The sequence below is a fragment of the Sturnus vulgaris genome, chromosome 5 (genome assembly GCF_052056855.1).
Source record: "Sturnus vulgaris isolate bStuVul1 chromosome 5, bStuVul1.hap1, whole genome shotgun sequence".
Lineage (NCBI taxonomy): Eukaryota > Metazoa > Chordata > Aves > Passeriformes > Sturnidae > Sturnus > Sturnus vulgaris.
Genome location: NC_142247.1, coordinates 7,641,134 through 7,667,742, shown reverse-complemented (window position 1 = coordinate 7,667,742; position 26,609 = coordinate 7,641,134). Strand labels below are relative to the sequence as shown.

General features: G+C 40.2%; 2 protein-coding genes across 2 annotated transcripts in view; one reads left to right on the top strand and one right to left on the bottom strand.

Annotated features, from left to right (window-relative positions):
• Window positions 1-19,116, top strand: part of GYS2 (glycogen synthase 2) — a 41,454-nt gene extending 22,338 nt beyond the window's left edge. Inside the window, exons 7-17 of the mRNA XM_014881460.2 lie at window positions 2,564-2,681; window positions 3,087-3,207; window positions 5,840-5,946; window positions 7,890-7,949; window positions 8,562-8,640; window positions 9,152-9,265; window positions 11,563-11,689; window positions 12,960-13,055; window positions 15,199-15,362; window positions 16,548-16,628; window positions 18,205-19,116. Of these exons, the coding sequence (XP_014736946.1) occupies window positions 2,564-2,681; window positions 3,087-3,207; window positions 5,840-5,946; window positions 7,890-7,949; window positions 8,562-8,640; window positions 9,152-9,265; window positions 11,563-11,689; window positions 12,960-13,055; window positions 15,199-15,362; window positions 16,548-16,628; window positions 18,205-18,426 (1,289 nt within the window). The 3' untranslated portion in view covers window positions 18,427-19,116. The remainder of the gene's footprint in view (window positions 1-2,563; window positions 2,682-3,086; window positions 3,208-5,839; window positions 5,947-7,889; window positions 7,950-8,561; window positions 8,641-9,151; window positions 9,266-11,562; window positions 11,690-12,959; window positions 13,056-15,198; window positions 15,363-16,547; window positions 16,629-18,204) is intronic.
• Window positions 19,117-21,394: 2,278 nt separating this feature from the next.
• Window positions 21,395-26,335, bottom strand: SPX (spexin hormone). The gene is made up of 6 exons (XM_088166135.1): window positions 26,259-26,335; window positions 25,281-25,361; window positions 25,088-25,145; window positions 24,174-24,236; window positions 23,460-23,543; window positions 21,395-22,270 (listed from the first exon to the last, which is right to left on the bottom strand). The coding sequence occupies exons 1-6, from the start codon at window positions 26,262-26,264 to the stop codon at window positions 22,212-22,214; spliced, it is 351 nt and encodes a 116-aa protein (XP_088022261.1). The 5' UTR covers window positions 26,265-26,335; the 3' UTR covers window positions 21,395-22,211.
• Between the last annotated feature and the right edge of the window lie 274 nt (window positions 26,336-26,609).

Here is a 26,609-nt window from a genome sequence, read left to right as displayed (position 1 = left end):
AAGTCCGGCAATCCTTCAGTAAGTCACTGAACATTAATTCTGCAAAGGAACATGAATACTGAAAGCATGTGTACATTTCTCCATCCACTTTAAAAATAAACCTTTAAAAATAGGATGCTGAATTGGCACAATTAACTTTTATTTACATTTATTGAGACAAAATTTTGGAACCGAATTGTTAGCTAAAAATAACTCAAAAATGTGCTAAATTGAACTGTGCTTGCAACTCCTCTTTAGCATTAAGCTTGGATTATAATTTAAATTATAAATCTTATCACTTGGAAAAGTTCCTTTAACATGTAATAAACCTGATTTCATAGAGAACTTTTGCAGCAGGACAAAGGCCTATCTAAACCTGGCAGAATGACTGCTTGCATTCTGCTGATCCCATTTGCTGCAGTTGTTATGTGATCAACAGTTTATTAAACCATATTTGTGAAAAGCTTGAGTATCTTTGATGTATCCAGCAAGATTCTGTCAGTGATGATAAGTTATGTTCTTGTGATATGAAAACTGATGTTACGGGATTTCTAATGTTTTCACTCAGATATGGAACATATTTCTCATTAACAGTAGAGAAGACTGAATCAAAATTCCAAGAGACTCAGATATCAATTGAGTTCTAGATCTAGGCTTCCTAGCTCTATATATTTGATCAAAATTGTAGATGGAAACTCTGAAAAAGTACAAGTCAACTCTGAATGTCAGTGATCTATCAAGAGAAAACGTCATTCTGTGCTAATATTACTTAGGTCAAAGCAGAATGTCTTGACTTCTGTATTTATAGGAAAGAAACTGGCATTGATTTATTTGGAGGAATTTTTCAAACAAAAATATTGTTAATTCATTAAACAACAACAACAACAAAAAAATCCACCCCAAACCAGTTAGCATAGGGACCAAGCCCTCTTTCATCCCTTCATCCCTCCCACGTGTTCAAAATATTCCTGTATGTTGAGCAGAAATAGTGAACTGGGGTCTTTGGGCCACCACATCTGTCATGCATCTCAAGGCCTTAAACAAGAGATGGATTGAGCCCCAGTCCTCATGGCAGGGTAAACAGAGCTGCAGTTTAACCAAAGGACGTGGGAGTAGGTTATACACAGGCTCAGGCTGCTGGTGGGTGAGACTCTCCAAAACTCCCTGATTAATGAATGTGAGAGTGGAAAGAAGCTGGCCAGAAATACCTGGGGAAGGGATTCTTCCTGTATTGGCAGGACTTTGAGATGGTTGGAGTCTCAAAGCTCTGTCCTGCATGAGCCAGTTCTTCGAGGCAGAGCAAGAAACAGCTCAGAGAAAGGAGGTGTATTGTTGCTAAAGACAATGGAGGATATTTCTGCTCTGTTGCCTCCCCCCAGAGGTCTTTGTTCAGAGAATTCTTAAGTGCTGGGCAGGAGAAGGTAAAAGCTCAAGTTTCCTCCTCAGGTCCTCCAAGACTGTTTTGTCATTGAAAACCAAATCTTAAGTACCTAAAAATTAAAGATTTCCTGGTCTCTAGTTTCAAAAGTAGTATTCCAGAAATATCCATCAAGACTTTTGCTATTTCATGGTTGCTACTAAAGGTTATATTTTTTGCAGTTTAACCTGAAGTGTTTGAGGACCTTTTATAGGTGGAAGTTTAATCAGAGATGACTTACATGGCAGGGAATCACATAGATTACTGAAGCAGACTGTAACTTTCAAGGGAGTAATTAAAAATGGCTGTGGCATTTGCATAATGTCAGACAAGTATCATAAATTATTATAGGTCTGTTTCAGTCAGTTGTGTTGCCATGAAACACATCTGCTGAGGAACTGGCCTTCCCTTTCATTTCCATTCATAACCCAGCTCACAGGACAGAATGGTGTTCTTTCCATTTACTGGGACTGGATTTGGGGCAAGCCCTTGAACAACTGCTGTGATCTACCAGGAAGGCAAAGAGTGACTGAATTTCAGTGCCTGTCCTCTGTGTATATCCTAAAACTCTACCTTTAAAATGCTGGAAATGAACAAATTTTAATTGTAAAATCCTTTGGGATCTTGGAGGAGAGCAGAAGTAAAAATATCAAGTGTACTGTTCCGTGGCTGTTTTTAGGAGAAATGTAACCTTAAAAAAAAGCTATTTTATAAAGGTTTCTTATATGCTCCCTTGTTTGATAAATCCTCAGAAGTTTCGATAGAGTGGATATCTCTTGTGCCATGCAGTAAACACGAGCATAGCACCATTCCTGCTTCCAAGGGCTCTCAGTCTGTGTGACAGAGCAGGCAACAGTGATATCAAGGATAAAGAGGTAAAGGGCAAGTTGCACAGCAAACTTATGGCTCGGTGGAGACATTGCTGGAGTCTTGACAGGACAAAAGGGCGGGGTCTCCCCAGTGCTGAGGACAGGTGAAAGCTGCTTTGATGCTGCAGACAGCAGAGAGCCACGTGCAAGAGCTGTGTGGAGGCAGTGCTGTTCCCTCCCCCTGAGTAACATAAAGCCATAACCTGTTCACATGAACTTGAGACACACGTTGGTTCTTTCCTTAAAGATTTCTCTGACTCTGAAGATGTCTACCTCTGCCTTTTCTCTGCTTTTCCAGATGTTGTCACCCCAAATGGCTTGAACATTAAGAAATTTTCAGCAATGCATGAGTTTCAGAATTTGCATTCCATGTACAAGGCTAGGATCCAAGAGTTCATTCGAGGTCATTTCTATGGGTATGCTTTTACTTTTCAAACATTAGCAATGCTTGTCCAACGCTATTTAAAGCAAGAACCAAAGCAGGAGGACTAACAAGTACTTCATAGAGGAGTGGAAATGTTGAAACCAGCTTATTCAAATATCTGTCTGGGATTTCTCAGTCAGAAAATAAGGGAATTTTACACACCAGATCTGACTCTGCTTAACAGATTGTGGTATCAGACAGCAGATCTCGATCTGTTTGTTATTTACCCATAAAGCAGTTTATCAGATTAAGATAGTAAATTTAAAGCACAGCAGAAAAGCCTCACTTCCATTTTTCTCTTGGGTTAATAAGTTCCTCCAGAATAGAAAGCTGTTGTGTGTTTTGTTTGATTGTATCTCGGGAAATACTTTGCTCTTGTCTGTTTTTTTGCTTTCAGCCACCTTGACTTCGATCTTGACAAGACCTTGTTTTTCTTCATTGCTGGGAGATATGAGTTTTCCAACAAAGGAGCTGATATGTTTCTAGAAGCCTTATCAAGATTAAACTTTCTGCTGAGGGTAAGAAAGCTTACACAGCTGTTGAAAGCATAGAGCTTATGCTCAAACTAACCATACTGTGAAAATCACCTGCAAGATTTCCCTTTCAATACACTGGTTTGTAGGAAAGTAATTCTGGGATACTCACAGTTTCCATAGGGCTCTCTTCCTGAACCAGCAGTATATATGAATGATGATTTCAGACAGTTTAAAAATAATTGATTACATAGTTCAAGAAGTTAATCCGTGGTTGCCTCCCTGGTTTTTAGAGTGAAACAATGAAAACAGTATTCTAGAGTTTACACTGATGTTTTACATATTATAATGGAAATAAAAGTAAGCCTTTAAAGCTGCGTTTTGAAAATATCCTTTTAAGCAAATTGCTTAATTCCTAAGGACCTGTTCATGATCTTTTAAATCTTTGGGTAATGCTACCCCACTGGATGGGAATGTTGAATTAAAATTCAGAGTGACAGTGGCCTGGTGGAAAGCAGTGGGAAGCCACTCAGTTCTCCATGGTTGTGTTTCCTCAGCTACAAAATGAGTGCAATGTTTCTAAATGCCTTTATGGAGTACTTCAGTGAAGATAAGAGCAAGGCCTTAAAAATCACAGAGCAGAGCCCTTGCCACCTACAATGAGGGCATTGAAAATGTCTCTAGATGTGTCCCAAAGACTGGTATATTGAAAATAAAACCCAGAAAAAATGCTTTTTAATTGGTTTTCAATCATCTGGCAAGGATCAGTTAGCTGTTTTACTAGAGTTGAATGATATGGAAAATCTGGATAAAAATTATGATATTGCACTGTCAGCAGGGATGAGAGAATCACTAATGTTCAAAGCCCTAAGTTCCACCACCACTCTCTATTAATATGCCATTTAGAGCCTCTGGATTTTCTGGAAATTCTTAATCCCTTCATCTACACAGATCACTTCACAGAACTGAATATTTCTTCCACAACAGAAGTCAGTTTTTTGGTGGTGCTGTGCAGCATCAGCTGCCTGTTAATGGCACTTACATGGCTGTTACCTGTGACTGCTGGGGATGTGGAAGGTCCTGTGTGATAAGAGGGAAAGAATTGCCTGAGCAATTATTGCGGCAATCTCTTATTACAGCTAATGATTTATATCATAGAATCATAAAATCTCTAAGGTTGGAAAAGACTTCCAAGATCATTGAGTCCAACCTTTGGCCAATCACCCGTTTGTCAATTGGACCATGGCACTCAGAGCCATGTCTAGTTGTTTACTGAACACTGCCAGGGGAGGTGACTCCACCACATCACTGGGCACCCCCTTCTACTGCCTGATCACCCTTCCTGTGGAGAAATTCTTCCTGATGGCATCCATGGCAAACAAGGGTGATGGAAATTAAAGGAAACAGGCTAGTTTTCTCAGGCTCTATAGAACAGTGTACTGTTGCTTCTCCCATAAGCTGAGCCTGGATTTATTGCATTATTCTTCCAGTGTGGATGCCAGCATCTGATTAGCTGTTCTAACAACACTTGTTCTGTAATTATTTCAAGAGGTAATTCCATTGGGAGTAGCAGACTACCTCTACAAATTATAAATCTGGAAATGGTGGTACTTCTTAAACAATTCCCAGTGGTGTGTCTGAACCTAAAAAGTACATGCCATTGCATAAAATTGTTTTACTTTATAGAGACGTTTTCCTCTGCTGCTTGAAAACCTTCCTAAAATTTTGCAAATAAATATGGATGTTGGGAGAGATTTTTAATGCACACTGGGATCGTGGCATGATGGACTTGGAATCTGCTTTGAAGAGACAGAAGGGAAGAACATTAATTAAGATTAACATGATAGATGACTCCCATAGGTTATTTTACACATTTCCCTCTGTGTCAGTCTGAGAGAAGGCACACTAACAGGGTGTTTGTGTATCTAAAATTTGAAGTGGAGGCAATTCAAAGCAATTTAATTTTTACAGCTCTGAGCAGAGTTCACCCTTAGCTTTTCATTAAACTGTTCACGCACGCAGCATGTGTTCATGCAGCATGAGAGCAGCTGTTCACACACACAGCATGCCTTCATGCAGCAGTGAATGGACCTGGTATTTTGAACCCTGTTCGTGCACAGCAGAAGCTAGCAAGTGAAACCATCCAGAAATAAAAGGTCAGAATTTACAGCAAGTGCTTTCTGCCTTTGAAGTAGCTGGATGGGAGAGATGAGCAAGAAGTTGTGGCTTTTTGTGTGTCTGGCAGGTCCTTTGCCAGGGTTTCAGGTTACTCTCTCTCTGCCCAGACACCTGCTGCTGTAGGAAATCCCTCATCTCATGCCTAGTCATACCTCAGCTAGTAAACCAAACACTCACTCCTTTGAGCCAGCACAGTTTGTGTCAGGTGAGAAAGTGTGTAGGACTTTTATTTTTCTGCAGTTTACGTGCACATCCAAAGCCATGTTCTCTAAACCATGAGAGCTCAGGAAACTCTGATAGCCCAAATTGAAACTGGGTGACATCTCTGTCTTGATCTCTGATTTGACGAAATTTCATTTGTACCAAGAGCTACAAGATCTGAGCCTTCCTGGAAAACCAAAGTGTTTGGTGTTTCCTGTGACTAATTCTTAAAGTTGGCTGTGATACCCTGTATGAGATTTTTTTTTTTTTTAATTCCTCTCAATTTCTTGTCATGTAGGTTCACAAGACTGATGTTACAGTTATTGTGTTCTTCATCATGCCAGCAAAGACCAACAATTTCAACGTGGAAACCTTGAAAGGACAAGCAGTCCGAAAGCAGCTCTGGTAATTCCTATTCCCACCCTGGTACCACCTGGTGTGGATTCATGCAAAAGTCTCAGCTGGAGAATAATGCTCCTTCTTTTTGCTAAGACTGAGGATTGTGGGTAACTAGAATGTATTTCAGGGATCAAAGAGATGGGAAAGATAAATAAGGTCAATTATTTCTCCTTTTAGGGTTTGGTTTTTTGGTTTTTTTTTTTTTGTCCAAAGTTATTTTTAGTTGCCTTGCCATTCTGTTAGCGAGTATTACTTGTTTTGCAGCAACAAATGCAGTGTTCTGGATGTCTTCTGAATGTTTCTGGTATACCTTTGGACATGCTATAGAGCTCTCACAAAATAATGACTGCCTGCTCATTTTTCACAGTAAGCTTCTCTGGGGGAAAAAGAAATTGATTAAACATCCTCTTTTATTTAGAAATATGGAAATTGCACTGTGTGATCCAGCAGATCCACAGTTGATAATAATTGTCTATAATTTTCTATATGGACTACAACAAGCAGTGGCCACAACCAAGCAGTGAAACTTACAGCTATAAAAGAAAAATCGTCACAAGAAAATTATCATTTTGCAACTTTCCAAACAAAAAAGCCAAGCAGAAGCAGGATTAACCTTCACTTCACTTTAACTGCTGTGTGATTCTGTGTAGGAAAAGACTGCTTTCAGCTGTTCTTCTATGTGAAAAGCAAAAGAACCTCTGCATCACTGTATGCAACATTATTGTGGTCATAATCTGAACTCCAGGATAAACCTACCTGCTAGCAGTATTTGATAATAATATCAGATGATTTTCAGAATGCCACAGAAATTAAAAACAAGAAGAGGTTGGCACTTATAAAGGAATTGAGCACTTACAAATTATTGTGTGATGGCTGACTCAGGGTATAAAATCCTTCTTTTCCTCTGCTTCTGAAAAAGCAGTCTATCCCATCTGGGTGAAATTATAGATATTGTGCATGGCAATCTGTCAATGTATAGTCATGTGGGAACTGTCCTGCTGAGGTTTGGATCAGTGTGGCTTGACATTTGTCTGCTTTTCAACTCACCCAAAATTAACTCATCCACTCTTGTGTCTAAGTGAGGAGGGAGAGAGCACCTAAAAACATGTATGTGGATTCCCAGCTTGGTAAAGTTTAGGATTTCACTTAACAAGTTTTGTCGTAGCCTAAAGTATAATTAGAAATTAGAAAGGCAGGAAAGGTTCTGTGAAGTGGAACTTCACTCACAGCAGATTTACTCAAATTTAGAGTGCACTTGCTGTTTTGACAGCAGAACTTTCTGCCACAGGCAGAATAATAAAAGTGACTCTTTGCATGCAGAGCAGTGGTTCAGTGGAGTTCTTCCTTAGCTAAAATATAACATTTGTCTGACACAGGCCTCATTAATAGCTTAAAACTTGGCCTGAGCTTTTCAGGAAGTTTTTTGTTTTGCAAACTAATTAAGACAAGCTACCTTTTAGTTTAACACTTGTTTCCAAAAGTCTTTGAGTTGGGAAATAGGGCAGAAATTGAGTGGGGAAGTTTGCTTTTAAAATCCCTATTTGATGAATTCTTATATATTGCATCTCTCTTGTAGGTCAAGAGAAATTGGAGATCTCTCTGGCCATCATTAATGATCATGTTACAGTACCTAGGGTCATATATATGCTCTTTTTTTCACAGCTGACGTGTGGTCTGCTGACCAGAGAAGAGAGTTAGAAGGAATCCCTAGTAAAGCCTGCCCCTGGCTTTCCCTCATCTGTAGGTGCAGGTCAAATCCTCAGCTCTGCTGGAATCCATCAGCACAACTGCTGGCTGGAGAAGGGAACTTGGAGAACCAGACCTCTGTCTGCCTCTGCATCCCTGGTTCCATCAGTAAATCAGTTTAATTTCCAGCAGCAGGAATCTCTTTTATACTGTCTTTGTCCTGGATTCTCCTGTTTTAGACATATATTTATTTATCTTCCTAGGGACACTGCACAATCTGTGAAAGAAAAGTTTGGAAGGAAACTCTACAATGCCTTGCTGAAGTGAGTGAATAAGTTGCTTTCCTCATGTTTGGGTGGCTTTACTTGGCTATTTCTGTGCTTCTGCTCTTTGTGTAAGGAATTTTGACATCCATAGGAGGGCATGGTAGAAAGATATGGGACCATAAACAAGATACTTGTTTAGCAGGCAAATCACAGAGAAAAAAAAAGGTACCAGTAGTCTGTGAGGGAAAGAGTCCTAAGAGACACAGGGGATGTCTAAGTAACACAAAGGCTTATCCACGCTCAAAAATTAACTACTTCAGCTTAAAAAAGTACCAGAGACAAAGTAAAATGTGTTAGTGATTCAGTCATACCATTTCAGAAGATGGTTGGAAGTGAATGACCCAAAGCACTGGAACTTCAGTAAAAACAAGCTGTGTCCAAAAAACAGAAGAAACCAATTCTTTAGCTTTTTTTTCAAAGCTAATTGGCAGATCAGCCAGTGTATGGGAGAACACAATATTGGGAATATAGAAAGGCCATGGAAACAAAGGAAAGGTTCATGTTGATATCAGCAAACTTCAGATCAGACCTCGTAGGACATTTCTTCATTTTCTTTGCAAAAAGAACAATGAGTCATTTGGTAAAATTGATTGTGTGTTTCCTTTGCAGAGGAGAAATCCCAGACTTGAACAAGATTCTTGATCGAGATGACATAAGCATTATGAAAAGAGCCATCTTTTCAACTCAGGTCAGAAAATATGTTATTTATATAACTATCTAAATAATAAATGTGATGATGTAAAAATATTGCATAAAATATGTGTACATTGGGAAGAAGTTTTCAGCAAATATACTTCTCATCAGTAACATTTAAAATCAGCTCTGATGGGTTTTAATGAGAGTGTGACCCAGACTAATCTTCTGGGGAGTCCATGGATATTCCTTCAGTCACGTGCATTCCCAGTTCTTTTATTCTGAACTATGTATGAACTTTGAGTTGTTCCTGAGCCTGGATTTTTTCCAAGGTTTGATATTTGAAATCAAACTCTAAGGATATACAACATTGATGAAAAAAACCTTCAAAATTAAATGGTGGGCCCTTCTAAAAATTAGTACAAATTAATTTATTTTGAGGTAAATTAAGCATATTCACATCAACGACAAAAATCTGCTGCTGTCTTCCAGTAGCCTTAGGAAATGGCAACAGGACCGTTTTCCAAGAGTTTGTATGATTGATGGATTGCCTTTTCTGTGTTCAGAGACACTCTCTGCCTCCAGTGACCACCCACAACATGATTGATGACAGCAATGACCCAATCCTCAACACCATCCGGCGCATTGGGCTCTTCAACAACCGCACAGACCGCGTCAAGGTGCGAGCTGCCCTTCTCCTTTTGCACCCAAAATGGGATTTCTGTGACCATCCTCACTCTGCATCGTTAGCATGGCCAGTGCACTTAAATTCTTGATAGGTGGTATCATACTGCTCGAGTCCTCCTCTCTTCCTCCCTTTCCAGGAGTAGCAGCTTGTCACTGCACAGAGATCCTCGGGTGCTGTTTAGCCAAGCTAATTCCAAGTTAGAAACCTGAGGTTAGGGAGTTGTTTTCGTTGCTGCCTCCTGCACTGAATGAGGAGCTGCTACTCCTGAAATCAAGAGAGTGCCACGGGTCATGCACTCAGACAGAAAACTCTGACATAGATTCTCTTGCTGAAAAATGGATGTCCAAGGTTTGAGCAGACATTCCTGCAGTATTGATTCATCTCTTAAGAGCAGCATTTGTTGTAAAAGGTTAACCAGGGATTTGATCCTGAGCAGAAAGAATTCCTGTTCATGCCGTGCTCATGTCTACATCACCTGTTGAAACTAAATTTATGCAAATAAATCCTTTCCTTACTTCTATGTTTACCTTGTCAGACCACAGAAGTTATCAGCTCCTGCTTTCACAGGTCTACCAAAGTTATTTTTTTCTGGCAATCTCTGACATTCTAACTATGACTATCTCAACATCTAGTCAAAGTTGAACCTAAAATTGAAGATTCTTCTTCTTTCAAACCTTTTCTTTAAAGCCAGATCCAAGGTATCTCTAACAATGATATATCACTTATTCTCAGTTTCTTTTTAAACCCATGGCTATACCTGAGTAAATATTTTCTTACAATTCCTAGTTGCTTCTTCTTGGCTTAACCTGTGAACATTCACTCCAATGAATTCTGGGATCGTAATTGGTAATAATACACGAGATGTAACAAAAGTAGGGGGAAGGATGCTCTGTGTACAAATGTGGTAAAAAATGCCTCAGAATTAACTGCTTGAAGGCATTACAGAGCAGATAGGATATAACACTGCAGACATCTCCTTCTGCTTCTTAGCAGATGTCAAGTTTCTAAAAATCTGTCATTACCACTAAAAAATTACCTTCTGCATGAACAGGCTTAATGCTTAATGAGCTGAATAATTTTTTTTTTTAAATTCTGTAAACTTCAAATTGAAATTAATTTTGAGAGAAGTATAGCATATCCAGGCAGACACAGCTGGCATGTGAAAAATACCCTCAGCAATTCCATTGGAATCACTGGGATCAACTAAGCTTGCAAAATGAGTTTACAGCCCATTTACTCTGGTTGAGTACATTCATTTGTTTACTCAAGTGAGTAGCATGACAATCTTATTAAGAAGAGATAAAAGCATATCCTGGGCATGGAATAATGGCTGTGGTATATTCATGCAGGGGAATAACAGTTTAAACCACTCCCTCACATTTTTTCCTGCTGAAGCTGACTGGGCACCACATACAAGGACTTCTCAGCTAAGCAGAGGATGTGGGGCAGTAACCCCAAGGCCTGCAGAGTCATGCAGATAAATTAACTTTGGTCCTTAGAATTGTCTTTCAGCAAGATTAATTGGCCTAGGGTTTCTGGTGGCAGGACTATAATGCATCTGCTTCAAAATTCTCTGTTGAGTACAGTGAGCATTCCATTATTTCAGGGAATGCTGTGAAGCTCAGAAGTGCTGTGTTTGCCTGAGGCCTCCTCCTAATGAGACATCCCAATAAAATCATAGAATGGTTTGTGTCAGGAGGGACTTTAAAAATCATCTCATTCCAAACCCTGCCATGGGCAGGGACACCTTCCACTATCCCAGGTTGCTCAAACCAACATCCAACCTGGTCTTGGACACTGCCAGGGATGGAGCAGCCACAGCTTCTCTGGGAAACCTGTGCCAGGGCCTCAGCACCCTCACAGGGAACAATTTCTTCTTTATATCCATTCTAAACCTGTCCTCTGTCAGTTTGAAGCTATTCCCCCTTGTCCTGTCACTCCCAGCCTTTGTGAATCCTCTATACCTTTGTACAACAGACCAGATCTTGCTAAATGCCACAGCCTTAGGCCTAATTCTCAATGCAGGTTTGGCCTCCTTGATGAAGAAGGATAAAGCTAAATACCTGTCCAGTAAGAAAAGTGTTCATTATCAGTAGTATTTGCAGGACAAGAATGCACACAGGCAGTGTAGTGTGAGAAGTGGGGTAGATAACAGATGGATGGTCAAAGAAGGTGTTGTCCAGATCCTTTGAAAAAGACCAGGGTGAATAAGTGGCCTAAGCTTATCAATAATTGAAATATATCAATGATGGTTTTCTTGCACCTCTAACATAAGTTTTGAATATCCAGGTGATCCTACATCCAGAGTTTCTTTCTTCAACGAGCCCCTTGCTGCCCTTGGACTATGAGGAGTTTGTTAGAGGCTGCCACCTTGGTGTATTCCCATCTTACTATGAACCCTGGGGCTACACTCCAGGTAGGAATTCTGTACCCTTAACTAGTGTGGAAAGATGAACACCTTTCTGTTGATGCAGCCAGTTCCTTCTGGAGTGCTGAAAAACCTCTTTGGGCTCTGTTTCCTCTGCCATGCAAAGGTCTTACTGCTGGCAAAATTGTCCCTGCACTGGACTCTTTCCCATGCTAATGTGTAATATTTTGGTTTTCTATGGGTTTAGAACAAGAAATAATTTTAAAAATTTAATTCTTGGTTGAAGGATTTTGAAAGAAGGTGTGCAGGAATATAAATACTTTAAAAAGCAGGGCAAGAAATCTGATGCTGCCACCTGACATAGTTCAGTGGATTTAATTCAAGATAACAAGTTTGAGAGAATTATGTAATACCATTGCTAAGTTGTTTAACAGAAGTACATGCAAAGGTAGTGAATCTCATTGAATTAACTGGAAATTTCTAAAAATGCAGAGAGCATATAGATTCTGACTTAAAATATTTTCTTTGTCAATACCTATTTATGTCTCCCAGAAACAAAGAGTACTTTTTTAAGGTATATTTTTAATTATTTTATAGACACCAGTTTTATTATCATATGAATGAAGGCCATGTAGATGTCTTTGCACTTTTCTAAGACTAGAGTCTGCATGGTGGTTTAGGTTAGGCTTAGGACCCTTGGCCAAATCTCTTTAAGGAGGGCAAGCCGTTGTCCTTTCTCATAGCTATGACAGGAAAACTACAAAAAATGCATACATTTTCTGATTTTATAAAAATAGCTCCACATTTACTATGAATGCAGGCCTGAGTTGATGATGGGAGTGTTGTTTTGGGGTGGGCTTTTATTTTATTTTGTTGTTGGCTTTTTCTTGCTACAGAGACTTGTTGGCAAACCAAAGTTTGATATGCTTCTGCTCCTAAGAGATTCAGTTTTGTAAAGAGTTGTGAACAACTAATGAATATAGGTGTACATTAGGCTCCAATTTAAAATCCAGATAGTCCTGACCATATATTGGGGTTCTCTGTTTCAAAACTGCACTCACAGAAAGTTTTCAGTTTAGCTGCCCTGAAACTCAAACATATGTTTGCAAACACAGGGCGGATTTTGTGTTTAAAATTTCTTTTTTTTTTTTTTTTCCATAATCCCAAAATACATTATTTAGTTTTCAATTGACATTTTCAGAGCAGCTTTAGTATTATGAGACTTTCTGTCTGCCTATGTTGTTTTTTTTTTCTCTTAAGGTGAAACCACTGCAGGTGTATTGCCCTGAAACCCTTTTTTGCCTGTTTCTTTCTGCAGCTGAGTGTACTGTGATGGGCATTCCCAGTGTAACCACAAACCTCTCTGGATTTGGCTGTTTCATGCAGGAACATGTTGCTGACCCAGAAGCTTATGGTAAAAACTTTGACAGCATATCAAAATATCACCTCTGAGTTAGAAAGCAAAAAGCACAGCAACCATGCTGTTACTCCTCAAATTCATGTTTCTCTAGGACAAGGGAATTCATTGGGGGAATATATTCAGGGCTATGAATACCTTGTTATGTTGGACAAGTGATTTCAGCTTTCATATTTATCCAAACCCTTTCCAGGTTATTTTTTTGTCTCCCTTTAACCTTTTGTCTGCTGTATCCTTCCAAATTCATGACTGCTCATATCAGTCTAGAGTTTCCCATCACTTCATTTTAATGCCTCTGGTTGCATTAAATACTCTGAGCCTTCCAAAGAAACAGGGAAGGTCTGCTTCTCTTGATAGTGTGGGACTTTGAGACCAGTGACATGACTCTTCCCAAACAAACATTAAACTACCATGTACACTTAAAAAAAAAGACGAAAAAAAAAAAAAGCAAAAAAATAAAAAAAGCTGTGGAATCTACTTCAAATAATGATCTGCTCAGGAGGGTTCATGACTGGAGTGCCAATGCCTGGAATGTCAGGACAATTCTGCCTCTTGAGTCATCCTCTACCTCAGTAGATCCTCCTTTTAGGGTTGATTTTCCCTGTTTTCCAGCTGGTGCAGTTGTCACTAAAGCTGCAGCCTTCCCGAGGTACAGAGCAAGGCACAGCCCTCCCTGTCCTTTCCTCCTTGCTTAGCCAGGGCTAACTGGCTGCCCCATCCCTGGCAGTGTCCAAGGCCAGGCTGGATGGGGCTCTGAGCAACCTGGGATAGTGGGAGGTGTCCCTGCCCATGGCAGGGGGCTGGAATGAGATGAGCTTTAAGGTCCCTTCCAACCCAAACCATTCTATAATTCTTTGGTTCTGTGAATATTGAACATGTTCCCAAACTAGGGCCTCTTTTCAAATACCTGGGCTTGTTTCCATAATCAGCCAGTGACAGCCCCACACTGGTGCCACCTTTGCCTCACCTAGGGGTAAGGGTCAGAGCCAGGTACAAAAATATAGATACACCTGTATCTATAGACAGACCACAGAATACAGGTAACTCGCTCTTCTGTGTCAAAACACAGATGTGAGTTGACATAAATTACTGTGCTGGCCCCAAGCACCTCATTAAGGTAATTTTGCATCACTCATGTCCATTAAGAGACCTCCAAGGTCTGGTACCCTCTTCTTCCCAACACTCTGTGTAAGGAAGGTGGCAAAAATAAAGTATTAATCTCAACAATGTAGAGGCAAAGCTTACCTCTGCCCTCTCTGTGCCAGAATTGTCTGTTGAATGATGTATGTGAGTTAGCTGTCTCTATGGAAACACTTGTATTTCTACAGAAAACACAGCCTCTCTCCTACAGCCTGATTCAGGCCATCCACACTTGAGAATTCTACAGTGAGCTGAGAAAACACTAGATTGATTATGTTTTCTTTAAGAAGTCTGTTTTTAAAATTATGGGAGAGAAAAATTATATGCCTTTATCCAGAAACTCAAACCCATTTGGACATATTTACACAGCAACAACAAAGCCTCTGAGTTTTGAAGAATTTGCTGAATTTCAGCCTGAAAAGTAAAGAAAAATAAAGATTAAAAAAAATTGGCATGTTCCTGTGCATCTCTCCATTCCATCAGAATGGTAACAAATGTTCCCGTTGTTGCTGCCTTTTAGCATTAAAAAGGACATGCTGCGTGTAACATTTGTAAGGCTACGTGGGAGAAAGTGGATTGGCAGTGTGGGAGGTCAGATCCCATCTTCAGTCCTGTCACTGTAGGGGCAGGTGTGACACTCAAATAGACACACTGCATTTCAGAAGGCTGATATCCCATTTATTACAACAGCTAGCTGTCTTTTATACCCTCTACAAAGTTTACACTTTGTTCATGGGTTACAATAGATCAACATAACGTTGATTGGTGTAAAACCTATCTCCACCTCTGTTTTCCATAAAACTTTTCTAAAAATACTTTTCCCAGCTGCAGGTTTTCTTTCCTGCTTATCTCCTCCTCCTTCTCTTCTTGGTCTCCAGGCCAACAGCCTTGATAGAATAAATAGAAATAACCCTTATTCATTAACCCTCTCTGGATCACAGACCAGCTGTGAGTCTCTCCACACAGTCCCAGTCACCTCAGCCTTCCTTGTGTCCCTCAGGGATCTACATCGTGGACAGGAGGTTCCGCTCGCCGGACGAGTCATGCAACCAGCTGACCCATTTCCTGTACAGCTTCTGCCAGCAGAACCGGCGCCAGAGGATCATCCAGAGGAACCGCACCGAGCGCCTCTCCGACCTCCTGGACTGGAAATACCTGGGCAGGGTGTGTGCAGGCATTCAGAAAATAATCGTTCAACAATAATAATAACAACAACAACAACAACAACAGAGGCATTCAGAATTCCAGGCTCATCGGCTTATCCAGAACCTCCAGCACGGTGCTGCAAGGCGAGGACACAGCCCTGTGCTGAAATTCCCCTCTCCAAGGGGGTAAAGGCAGAGCCTGCACGTTTCATAGTAATCCTTCCATGCTCCAGTGGCAAGGAGAGAGTGATAGGTTAGAGCAGAATCCAGTCACACCACTGAGCTTTTTCTGGTGCTAAACACAATGTGAAAATTGCTGGCAACACCTACACCAAGGAGGATTCGTGTTCCAAAGTCATCTGGACACTTGTAAAAATCCTTCCTGTCCTGCATGAAATGCTGCTGGGCCCTGTGGCTCCTCAACACTCCTTAACTACCTCTGTGCTTTAAATGCAAAGAAGTGTTTTTAATTTGACACAGAAAACACTACAGTGCTACCTACTAAGAAGACAGTAGCAAAGTATTGTTCTCAAGTCCACAGGACTAAATAAGTGGATGCATATATATGAGTTTTGTAACTATTTTGGGCCTTTTCCTGCTCTGATACCTGTGTGAGAACCTTAGTATTTATATGGTTCCCAACACTGCATAAGATATAACAAGCTATTTTTTCTGTGCATGTGCTGCAAACTCAGGAATACAGTGGATCTAAAAATATTTTTGTCAAATTCTTAAATACCAGGCATCAGTGAACTCATAAGTGTTACTTCTCTGTCACTGTTACATATGCTTCTGTGCAGTCCAAAGTGACTTCGAATGAGTCTAAAACTTATGTGTAATACTTATGCACACTCTTAGATGTAAATTATCCTCATTAAAAAATCCCTAGTTCTTTTCTGAGGGTTAAATACCTGGCACTCAATAGGAACTACACTGACCAAGTCCTAGTTTCCATCTTAATACATCTTACAGGCACCTTATTTAGCTTCTGTTCCAGACTTCTTTGATGGGAATCTGTCCTGAATGGCTCATCACTTCACAGTACAAACAGTGATATCAGCTGGATTCTGCTTATCTGAAAACACTTTTAGCCTTTATTCAGCACTGTCTTTTAGAAGATACTCACTTTATGTTCCTTTTACCCCCTTGCTTAAATCTACCCAATATCTCTATGACTTGTAATGGCTTCTCTGTTTTGTTGCAGTATTATATGCATGCCAGACACTTGGCCCTCAGCAGAACATTCCCTGATAAATTTGAGATGGAACGAAGTGCTCCACCAAAGGTAAAGTCTGCTGTTGGAGATGAGTTAATTTAAACTGCCTTACAAGGAAAGAGAGGAAGAATGTGAGGGAGAAGAGAGTTAGCAAGTTTGTGTTTAACTAAAGGAAGTAGGAACTCCTAATTAAAACCTTAACAAGTTATAGACCCAGTCTCCAGTCAGGAGTGTGCTGTTTTGTTCTGGGACAGAGTCAATTTTCCTCACAGTAGCTGGGCTGTGTTTTGGATTTGTGCTGGAAGCTGTGCTGATAACACAGGGATGGTTTGGTTCTTGCTGAGCAGGGCTCCCACAGAGCCAAGAATTTTTCTGCCTCTCACCCCACCCCAGTGAGGGACTGGGGGTGCACAGGGAGTTGGGAGGGGACACAGCTAGGACAACTGGCCCTAAGTGGCCAAAGGGACATTCCAGACCTTCTGGCATCATGCTCAGTATATAAAGCTGTGGGAAGAAGGAGGAAAGGGGGATGTTCAGAGTGTTGGTGTTTGTCTTTTCAAGTAAATGTTACCTGTGATGGGGCCCTGCTCTTCTGGGGATGGCTGAACACGTGCTTGCCCACGGGAATGAATTCCTGGGTTTGCTTTGCTTGTATGCACAGCTTTTGCCTTCCCTACTAAACTGCCTTAATTTAACCCATGAGCTTTCCCACTTTCCCCTTTTTGATTCTCTCCTTGACCCCTCCAGGGGGGAGCGAGCTGAGGCCATGTGGGGCTGAGTTGCTGACTGGGTTAAACCACAGCCTGCTGGTATCAGATCCAAGTACAGGGTATGACACAGGGACAGGTCATCTTCAGATGATTTAGACTGAGCTGGATGGGACTATGCCACTTTGGACCAAGTGAGGAACTGGCCCCTGAAATTCCTCTTGGAAGAATGGCAGCTTCTAATTTTTGCTTCTGCTAAATGCCCTGGGGGTGTTCTGCACCAACCAAATAGAGGGAAAGGATGTTCTAGGGGAAGCAAGGCAAGATATTGACTTCATCTGAACATGGCATGTTGGCTGGAGCTGCAGGGATCACTCTAAAGGCACACCTTCAAACAGTTCTTGCCTAGTCCAGATTAGCACCAATATGAGAAGAGGCTGCTCAGGTTTTTACTTGAAACCAAACCTCCAGAGAGCAACTCTTTTTATTTTTTGAGTAAGGAGAGAGGAGGTTCAGACCAAAACCCCTTGCTGGGTTCTGGTTTTGCAGATGCTGATATTATAACTAGAAAACTGTTTTGAATGTTCAGAGTGAAGCCTAAATTTCAGTGAGCATATTCTGACTACGGAATACAGAAGGATTTTGTGTTGTGCTGATTGTTTTAAGGCTCAGTAAAGATAGCCATGTTTTGCAAAAAGCAATGCTGGAAGGGCAGGGTGTTGTTTATAGCACAGGGTAAACATCTCTGTCATACAGGTGTGTACTGACTTTCAGAGGAAGACTCAGAGGACCTGAGTTGAGGGAACTGTAGAGAGCAGGGCAGGTCTAGCTTACATCTGGCTGCTGCCTCCCTCTGAAGTGATGATAGCCTTAAATTGCTGTGTAAAACCCACCGAGGAGCTCAGTTAACACATTCCACTTGCTTTTCTCTCTGCCAGACGGAAGGTTTCAGGTACCCCAGGCCTTCATCAGTGCCACCATCACCCTCTGCCTCCCAGCATTCCAGCCCTCACCACAGCGAAGCTGAGGACGAGGATGAGGATGAGAGATACGACGAGGATGAGGAAGCTGAAAGGGATAGGCAGAACATCAAGTCCCCCTTTTCCATGGGAGCCTTGCCACAAGGGAAAAAGAAGCAGCACGGAGAATACAGGAACTGAACTCGTTGCTCTCACCCTGGCACTGCTCCCCATCCACTCAACAGTTTCTCCTGTAGGCTTGGCAAGCTTTGTGTTAAGGACAGTGTGGTATAATTAGGGGAACCTTAAATGTTACTTGAGCTACACTTCTGGAAACAATATTATTTCACCTTAAAAGTAGTTTAAATGACAATTTTTCTGTGCCCCTTTGAGGTAGAAGAGATTTTTCAGGCTTAATAAAACTAGAGAATGAGACAATCCCCCCAGGAGCTTATACAAACTGCAGATCATACCTTTGTCAGTGGAATCATCTGTATTAATCATAGTCTAGACAAATAGCTACATTTTGGGTATCCCAAATGAATTCCTACTTCATTTATGTTTCCCCTTTTCCCCTCCTAAATTAACATAAACTTTAAACCAGAGCTCAAAAAATTAAAGAAAAAAAGTGTTGCACTGGAGAAATTTGGAAGAGTTAAAAAAGATACACTGAAAAGAAATGGTCTTTTTTTTTCTGATGCTGTTTATTGTAAGATTACATAATTTAAACCACTTTTTTTACAGCACACAGAAGTGTCTTGATCCAGTGGTAAAACATACTTCCTGTGGAACAATAGAACATCTTATGCAGTGGGCATTTTAGAAACAAATGAAGTCATCTTTCTGAGGTCGTTTAGACCCACAATAAACAGCAGACTGTTTATTTTCTGATTCCTCTGGTATGTCTCTTTTATTTTCATCTTCTTGTAGGTTCTAAGTTTGTTAACAGACTGGTTTGGGAGGAAATTAATGTAGCTTGGCTAAAGTGAATGACAAAATTTCTTTCAGTAGCACCTTCTCCTGCAGACAAGAAGCCACAGACCAATGTGACACCATTCAAGGATCAGTAATTTCCATTACTCCAGGCTCGATTTCACTTCTTCTAGAGGAGACCTAATCCTAAAAAATAATGCTTAAAAACATTCAGATATAATTTTGAAAAGCACCTGAGACTTCAAAGTTCTTGGGGAATAGCTGATCCTCACAACAAGAGCTACACATTTCAGTTGCCTTACAGAAAGCTTTTAGAAGTATTTCAGCTCCTGGAGATGCAGAGAGTGCCTCAACAGGCTCTTCAGAAGCACATCTTGACATGAAGATGTTAGGAAGGAGATCAGTCTCTTGTTTTTCAAGTTTTTGCATTAAAAATTTCTCATGCTGCTCAAAAAAAGACATTTCCAGATCTTTATTCAGCCAGTCCTTTAGCAGGCAGGACAATGTAAGCTTTGGAGGTATTTACCTTTCCTGTCAATCCCAGTTGGAGCCTAGATATCCAACTTTGATTAGGCTCCTACCTTTCCAACACTTAACCAGTGCTTGGTGACATGGTTCTGACTATAGGCCATTTAGGATAAAAATGACAATGTCCCTATTTGTATTTTTGGCCACCTAAAATCAGTTTTAAAACTGGACTTTTGTTCTTGAGCTGATTCGCATACTTGAAAGAATATTCTCAGAAGTCAGGTTCTGGTTTTTATGGTAAAAACTTACTTGGAATTAAAAGGAGTCACTATTTCTTTAGCCTTTTAAAATGTAATTAAACACTGAGTAATTTTTCATGTAAAAGTTGCAAAAGCAAAGATACTGCAAATATTTTCCTTCACACAGTTTACTATGTGGAGAGCAACTGCATTTTATGCTTCTTCCACAAAGTGCTCCCAATCAGAGTTCCCTTACAGAGTCAAAAGATGTAATGGCTGAGAGTCCCAAAGAAAGATCATATAAAACAAATCTAGAAATCTGTATTTATTGCTTGTATTTCAAAGCTCTGTTGTAGAGCAGGAAAGCTGTGTGTGTTTCAGCCCACTCACATGCTTTGAGCACCCTCCTGGTGTTGGAAAGTGCTCAGCTTTGGAGATAGGACTAACCTGAATTCTCAGATTCAAGTCCTGCAGTGGCCAAAGCAACCTCTGCCCCACGCCTTGGGCATTGATTCCAGGATTAACCATAGTAAGAAGGCAATTTATCTACAGCAAAACGCTTCTGTATGTTGAATTTATAGCACTGGGGGAGTGGCTTCTCATTCAGCCACAGCAACAGATTGCCTAAATTAAATACCACACATTCCCAACAGTTACTGACACCTGACAAACTTTGTAGCAGCTATCTGTTACATAAGGGATTGTTTTCCAGATGGAAATTACTGGGGTTTCACAAACAGCTCACCAGCAGGGCAGGAGGTTTATTCTGTTTCATGATATTTGTGAGGAATTGTTTAAGCTTGAGACCTGAAATCAGGAACACGCACAAAAATCTGTCAGCTGGGAATAGGGTGAGTACAGTTTCTGTATCACTGGGACAGGCAGAGGCATATAAATAAATAAAGACACTGAGAAACCACAGGATGTATAACCCCTCCACTTTTCACTTTTCTAGTGGAAGCTGTCCCAGCTCAAGTCAGGGCATTTGGAACTGGATGATCTTTTAGGTCCCTTCCAAATTAGGCCATTCTAGGATTATGTTCTCTGATTCTTTTTGTCTGAGCACTGACTGATGATCCTGTAAAACATGCTGGAAAATGACTTAGATGTGCCTGAGATATTCCAAATATGCTCAAAACAAAGGGCAACTAAATTAATGAAAGGATTCTGGTGGATACCACTGGTCTTGAGGTGGAGTTCATCAGGAATGTGTTCTGTGATGCAACAAACACTGCCATTGGAAGATACATTAGAGCTTAAAAATGAACAAAGCAGGACACTTTGATTTCACCAGTTATGTTTCTCCATGAAGTGATATAAACAATCACTGAAGGTGCCTCTTACCCCATGAAACAAATTAATTCCTCTGTTCCTTCAGCTGTGTTTCTTTGTGTTGAGGAGAAGCATCAAAGTTAGTGTTAGAATTAATTAGCAGTGTTATGAAGGATCAAGGGAATTTAACATTAAAGGATGAAGAGAATGACATGGGTAGAAGGTTAAAAAATAAAACAGTTGCTTGGACACATAAATCATGTGGCTATTCTTTAATTACATCAGAACTACAGAGGGCTTTCCAGTAAGACCACAGAACTATATAAATAATGCATCCTTATCAGCACAGAATGATAATTAACAGATTTATGCATAATTCCAGTTCTGCAACTCAGAAAGAAAGAACAAAAAAGTACAATCACAATGCAGTCATTAATGAGGCCCTGATAATGCAAGACTTGTCCCCAAACTGCCTTTATATGCTGGGACTTGCTCAGTAGGATTAGTGAATACTGCAGAGTATTTCTGCAGGAGTGAATTGGGGCAATAAATGCTGCTGCCTATTCTCTGTGCTGACTGATATCTGCCAAAAAAAATCCCAAAAATTCACCAGCTTTGCAGTCACAGATAGCTGGAATGTTTTTATACCTCACAGAATTTTTTGAGCATTGGCAGCCTACAGGGCCACCACTGAAGTAGTAATGGAATCTGTCTTTATCAGAGTTTAAAAAACTTCAATATCCAGCTGAGTGGAAAGTGGAAAAAGGTTTCCCAATGACAATTAATTAATTTGTTGTCCAAAAAGATGATTTTAATAATCTTTTCAGGTGAGATGGTACCATGTATTTTAAATTTTGGACTGGACATACAAAATGCTCTAAAAAAAGCAGGAACTTTACAGATGCTTTCCTTATCTGAACTAGTACCTTTTAATCCCTTTGCATTCAAAATTTTGCACTGTGAAAACACCTCACCCTTTGGGAACTTCAGTGAGAATGGATGAAACACTCTACTTACACAAGTTATGCTTTTAGGCTTAAAGCTGTACAAATGTTAAAGACATTTTAAATAATTTCACCAATTTGATAGATTGTCTGTCAAGTAGCCAGGGTGATCACTGTTTTCTTCTTCCACTGTAAGACAAGACACAATGGGGAGAAATAAATTGTAGATAAAGCAAAGTTCAGGCCAGCCAAAGTTTTCAGCTTTCAGATGTGCCTTGGACAGATTCAGTGCAGTGTGACTGCTCAGCTAAGAGAGGCAGCATCTCTAAAAACAATCATGTCTTCTCTCATTTTTAAATGTAGGAATTTTTTCTGTTTGCTGAAGAACAAAAATACAAACTGTGTCCAGAGGGGTAAGTTAGCACATGGCAAAAAAAATCATGCTGAAGAAAATAATGGATTTGTTCTTCATTTGCTCATTGCCCTCAGTCAAGTCTAAAATCAGCTGATCTGAAAGTGCATGCCTTACCCAGGTTTGACTGGTTATTTCCTACCACAGTAATGGAAATGTTATTGCACATAGGTTTTTTTCAAACAAGCTGCCAGTTCTGCTTATCTCTCTCAGATATTTCACTCTTTTTTCTCAGTTGCTGTCCATCTCCCCTGGCACAGCAACAGCAGGCAGGAAAATACCACTAAAATTTGTAAAATCCACCTTCAGAGGATTTTGTGGGCAAACAAATGACACTTTCACTGATTTAACTTTGAAGTGCTCATATATTTTGTCCAAAGCACTATGCTTGTTTTTAATTCTTTCTTTCTCCAAAATACCACTGAATTTTAAAGTTTTTTGTTCAGAGTTCTGCCAGGGCAGGGAAGAGAGGGCTGAGCACAGAACCCCAGCTCCATTTCCAAAAAAAAAAAAAAAAAAAAGTCTCTGGTAGCTGAAGAGGTGAGAGATTTTTAAGGATAGAGGACATGGAGAGCAAAGGTTTAGGGTCTCAGCCTGACTCTTTTAAACCTTTGCACCAAATCCAATGGAGGAATAAAATTTTCATAAGCAAACAATATTCCGTAGGAAAAAGTAACTCCAGTAAAGATTTGTGTTGGAAAATACAATTAAAAATAGCCATTTCCTTGAATCCAAACCAGTAAAACATCTGAAGAGAAAATTAAAAGCAAAATATACGAATATTTACCTGCTATCATTATGTGGCTCATGTTGTAATCTGTGTAAATGGACACCCCAATACAGGGCACTCTGTTGAACAATATCTCAGTTCAAAAAACACCTTTTAGATTGTTTTGCTTAATTTCTAGTAAATGAAATACTGAAAAAAACACTTTTTAAAAAGAGTAAGACAAAACATGCATTTACCTTCTTGTGGTCTCTGTAAGGCAGTAAGGAGCAGTGCAGCAGCTTCAGAAAGAGATAAAGGATTTGTGTTATGGCTGCGTGTTTCTAGAAGGAAAAAAAATCAGAGATGCATGGTTTGTTAGTGTCTTATGGCATTTTGCTTTTTTATTATTTCTATAACTAGAGACTCACAGACAAGAAAAGACTGTCTCCTTCACTCTGACATTTTCTGCTCAAAACCAGCCTGATAATTAACACAAGACAGAATAGCAATCTTTTTTAAAGGGCGGTTATTTCAAAGTCCCTCAGAAGGTAAAAAGAACATTTTCCTTTTTTGTAAGTTCCTAACTTTTTACAACATTCTGTTCCCTCCAGAAACATTGCCTAGTGTGGATTGATGTTGTCTGCCTCTGTTATTTGTTGCTTGAGCACAATTAATTGCTCGATCTAATTTTTTTTTTTCCAGTGCAAAAAGCAAGTCAAAAGCACTGATGAAAATCCCACTTAGCAGCCAGGTCAGTCTGGAAATTATGTAAATGAAATCACACAGGTGCACCAGAGAGCAAAGTCAGTCTTTGTCATGTGCTGGTTGGAATGAAGGGACTAAAATAAAGGGGGTTTAGTTGTTTCCTTAGCTATGATTCCAGGAAAACAAATCCCCTCCCATTTCCAGGGATTTCTCCCATAAGCTGGGGAAGGTGGATGGGCTCCAGAGCCAGGTGATGCTGGACTCACCAAGCTGCACTCTGTCATACAGGTCCTTCCTCTGGCTCTCATCTGCGATGAAGCGACGTCCCTCTACAAAAGCAAACCCCCAAATTTGTTGTAATTCCTACTTCATAATCCCTAAAGGACTCTTTTCAATTTTGTGTATGGTCAAGAGCCTTCAATCTCTTTGCTTGACTACAAAGTATTGCCTTTAAAATTGTATTTCTATTTGAAAAAAGAAGAAAACCCACCCCAAATCCCAGACTAACAAAATAAAATCACATTGCTTCCTATGCATCCATAAGAATGATAAAAAGCACACTAGGGAAGTAACACAATGCATTAGTCTGTTGGAAGAATTTTTGTAAAGGAACAAAAAGGGTCAAAATCTTCACTTTTATTTAGAAATAATTGTATTAATGTCACTAGAACTTTCAGTTATATTTACAATTGTTTGGAGCTTATATTTATTTTGTGTTGCAATTATTTATATAGCGTTTCTCTCAGGATTATGATGTTCTTTTTTATTTTCCTCTATTTACAGGGAAGTTTGTTCCTCCCCTCTTAATACCTGCCCTCCCGGATATCTTTTAATTTTAAATCAACAATACAGAATACAATTTTTCATATTAATATTTCTGTTAAATTTTGATGATTGGGATCAAAGGACAAAATCCCTAACTAATACAGAATCAGAGAATATTCTGAGCTGGAAGGACCCACCAGGACCATTGAGTCTGACTTTGAAGTGAGTGGCCTGTACAGGGACCAAAGGTGTGACCAGGATGTAATTAGCACCATGCAATTAGCACATCCTCTCTAAAAGCCTCAAAACTTCTACCCCCACAGCATCCTCAGGATCTCCTGCTTGCGTGGAACCAAGGGATAATCCAGGGATGGAGAAAATGATCTCCTCAAAATGGAGAGAGCTCAGGACTTACGTGCACCCTTCAAATAGAGCATGGCTTGAGGAGTCCAGTTTCTCCTTTGGAAATGAGCCTTTATTTAAAAAAAAAAAAAAAAAAAAAAAAAAAAAAGGAAAAGAGACATGTCAATATTCCATGCCACTGCTAATTAGTGCAAATACTTAATGGCACCAAGCTCTGAGCTTCATGAGCTCCAGCCTGAGCTCACCTGAGGGGCACTCCAGGAGAAGGTGACGAAGGATGCTGCCAGGAGCAGGGCCAGGGCAGATGCTGTGAGTTTATGCAGCCCCTGTGCACAACAGAGAAGCACAAGGTGCAGGAAAAGTCTTTCACATCTGCACATCCTCCCAACTTCACATCTAAATGTGAGGGTGCTCCCAGCTCCTGCCTTGTCCCTGTCTTGCTGCCAAATCTCCTCTTGCTCAGGGGGTGTTTCAGTCCGTGCTGGTCTGATCAGAGGATTAATGTTAAATAGAACTTTATTCTTTTGACTCAAATTCATTCCATCCTGGTAAGAACTGCCATCAAGGTGGGCACCTTTTGTGCTCCTATTTACACAGACATCAGATCCTCCAGAAATGAGAAGAATGTACAGACTTATGGGTAAAGATGGTATAAAATCTTACCAAACTGTAGGCAACAAGCAAATGTAGGGGGCTTGTCATTCCAAACAAACCAACCAACCAACCAAGAGACAAAATCTCTACTTCCTCAGGTTAAAATAAAAGGAAAGAATGTTTTAAATTTAGCATCCTATCAATATCAACCACGATTCACACGAGTCACAAGACAGGTTTTTTCGATTCTTGGAGTTAGTTCACTGATGCAGCACATGCAAATGGAAGCATTGAGCATGAATCCTCTGTGCACAAGTTGCACCTCTGCTTGTTCACACTGACCATGTTGTTATTCATGTATTGATAACAGTGATGGGCACCAGAGCATCTAACTTTATGTTTCCTAGTGGTTCATTTCATCCTGGGCTTGAGAGGTTGTGCTATTGGTGTTTTTAAATGCAGTTGTTTAAAATACAGGTAATATATCTACATGGTTATTTCTTTCAGGTTATTTTTAAGGAAAATTTCCTAAGTCCCTCTGCAGTTCCTAAATATTGCCCTCACATGAAAAAAAAAAAACATTCATTGCAAACTAAATGTTTGCTATAGACCAAAAAATTCTCACATACCTTCATATTTATCTCAGTGACAAACCTTCAGTCTTCTTTCCTTGGGATGATGTGGTACAAGATCTCCATCCTACATGTCCAGGGGTCCCTTTTTAAACCTTTGGAGTGGAGGTGCCCTCCCCTTCCGTGGCGGGGCAGAGGAGTCTGAAGGGATCTCCTGTCAGCCCTGTAGATGGAGAAGCAGAAGGTCTGATGACTCCTGAGGGAAACCTGCAGCCTTGCAGGAAGTCCTGATTGAAATGATTGAAAGATGGATGCACTTGGAGATGCACCCCATTAACCAGGTGAACACCTCCTGAATACATCAGCATCAGCCCTGTGTGCTTGCAATGCATCACCTTCCTGCTGGAT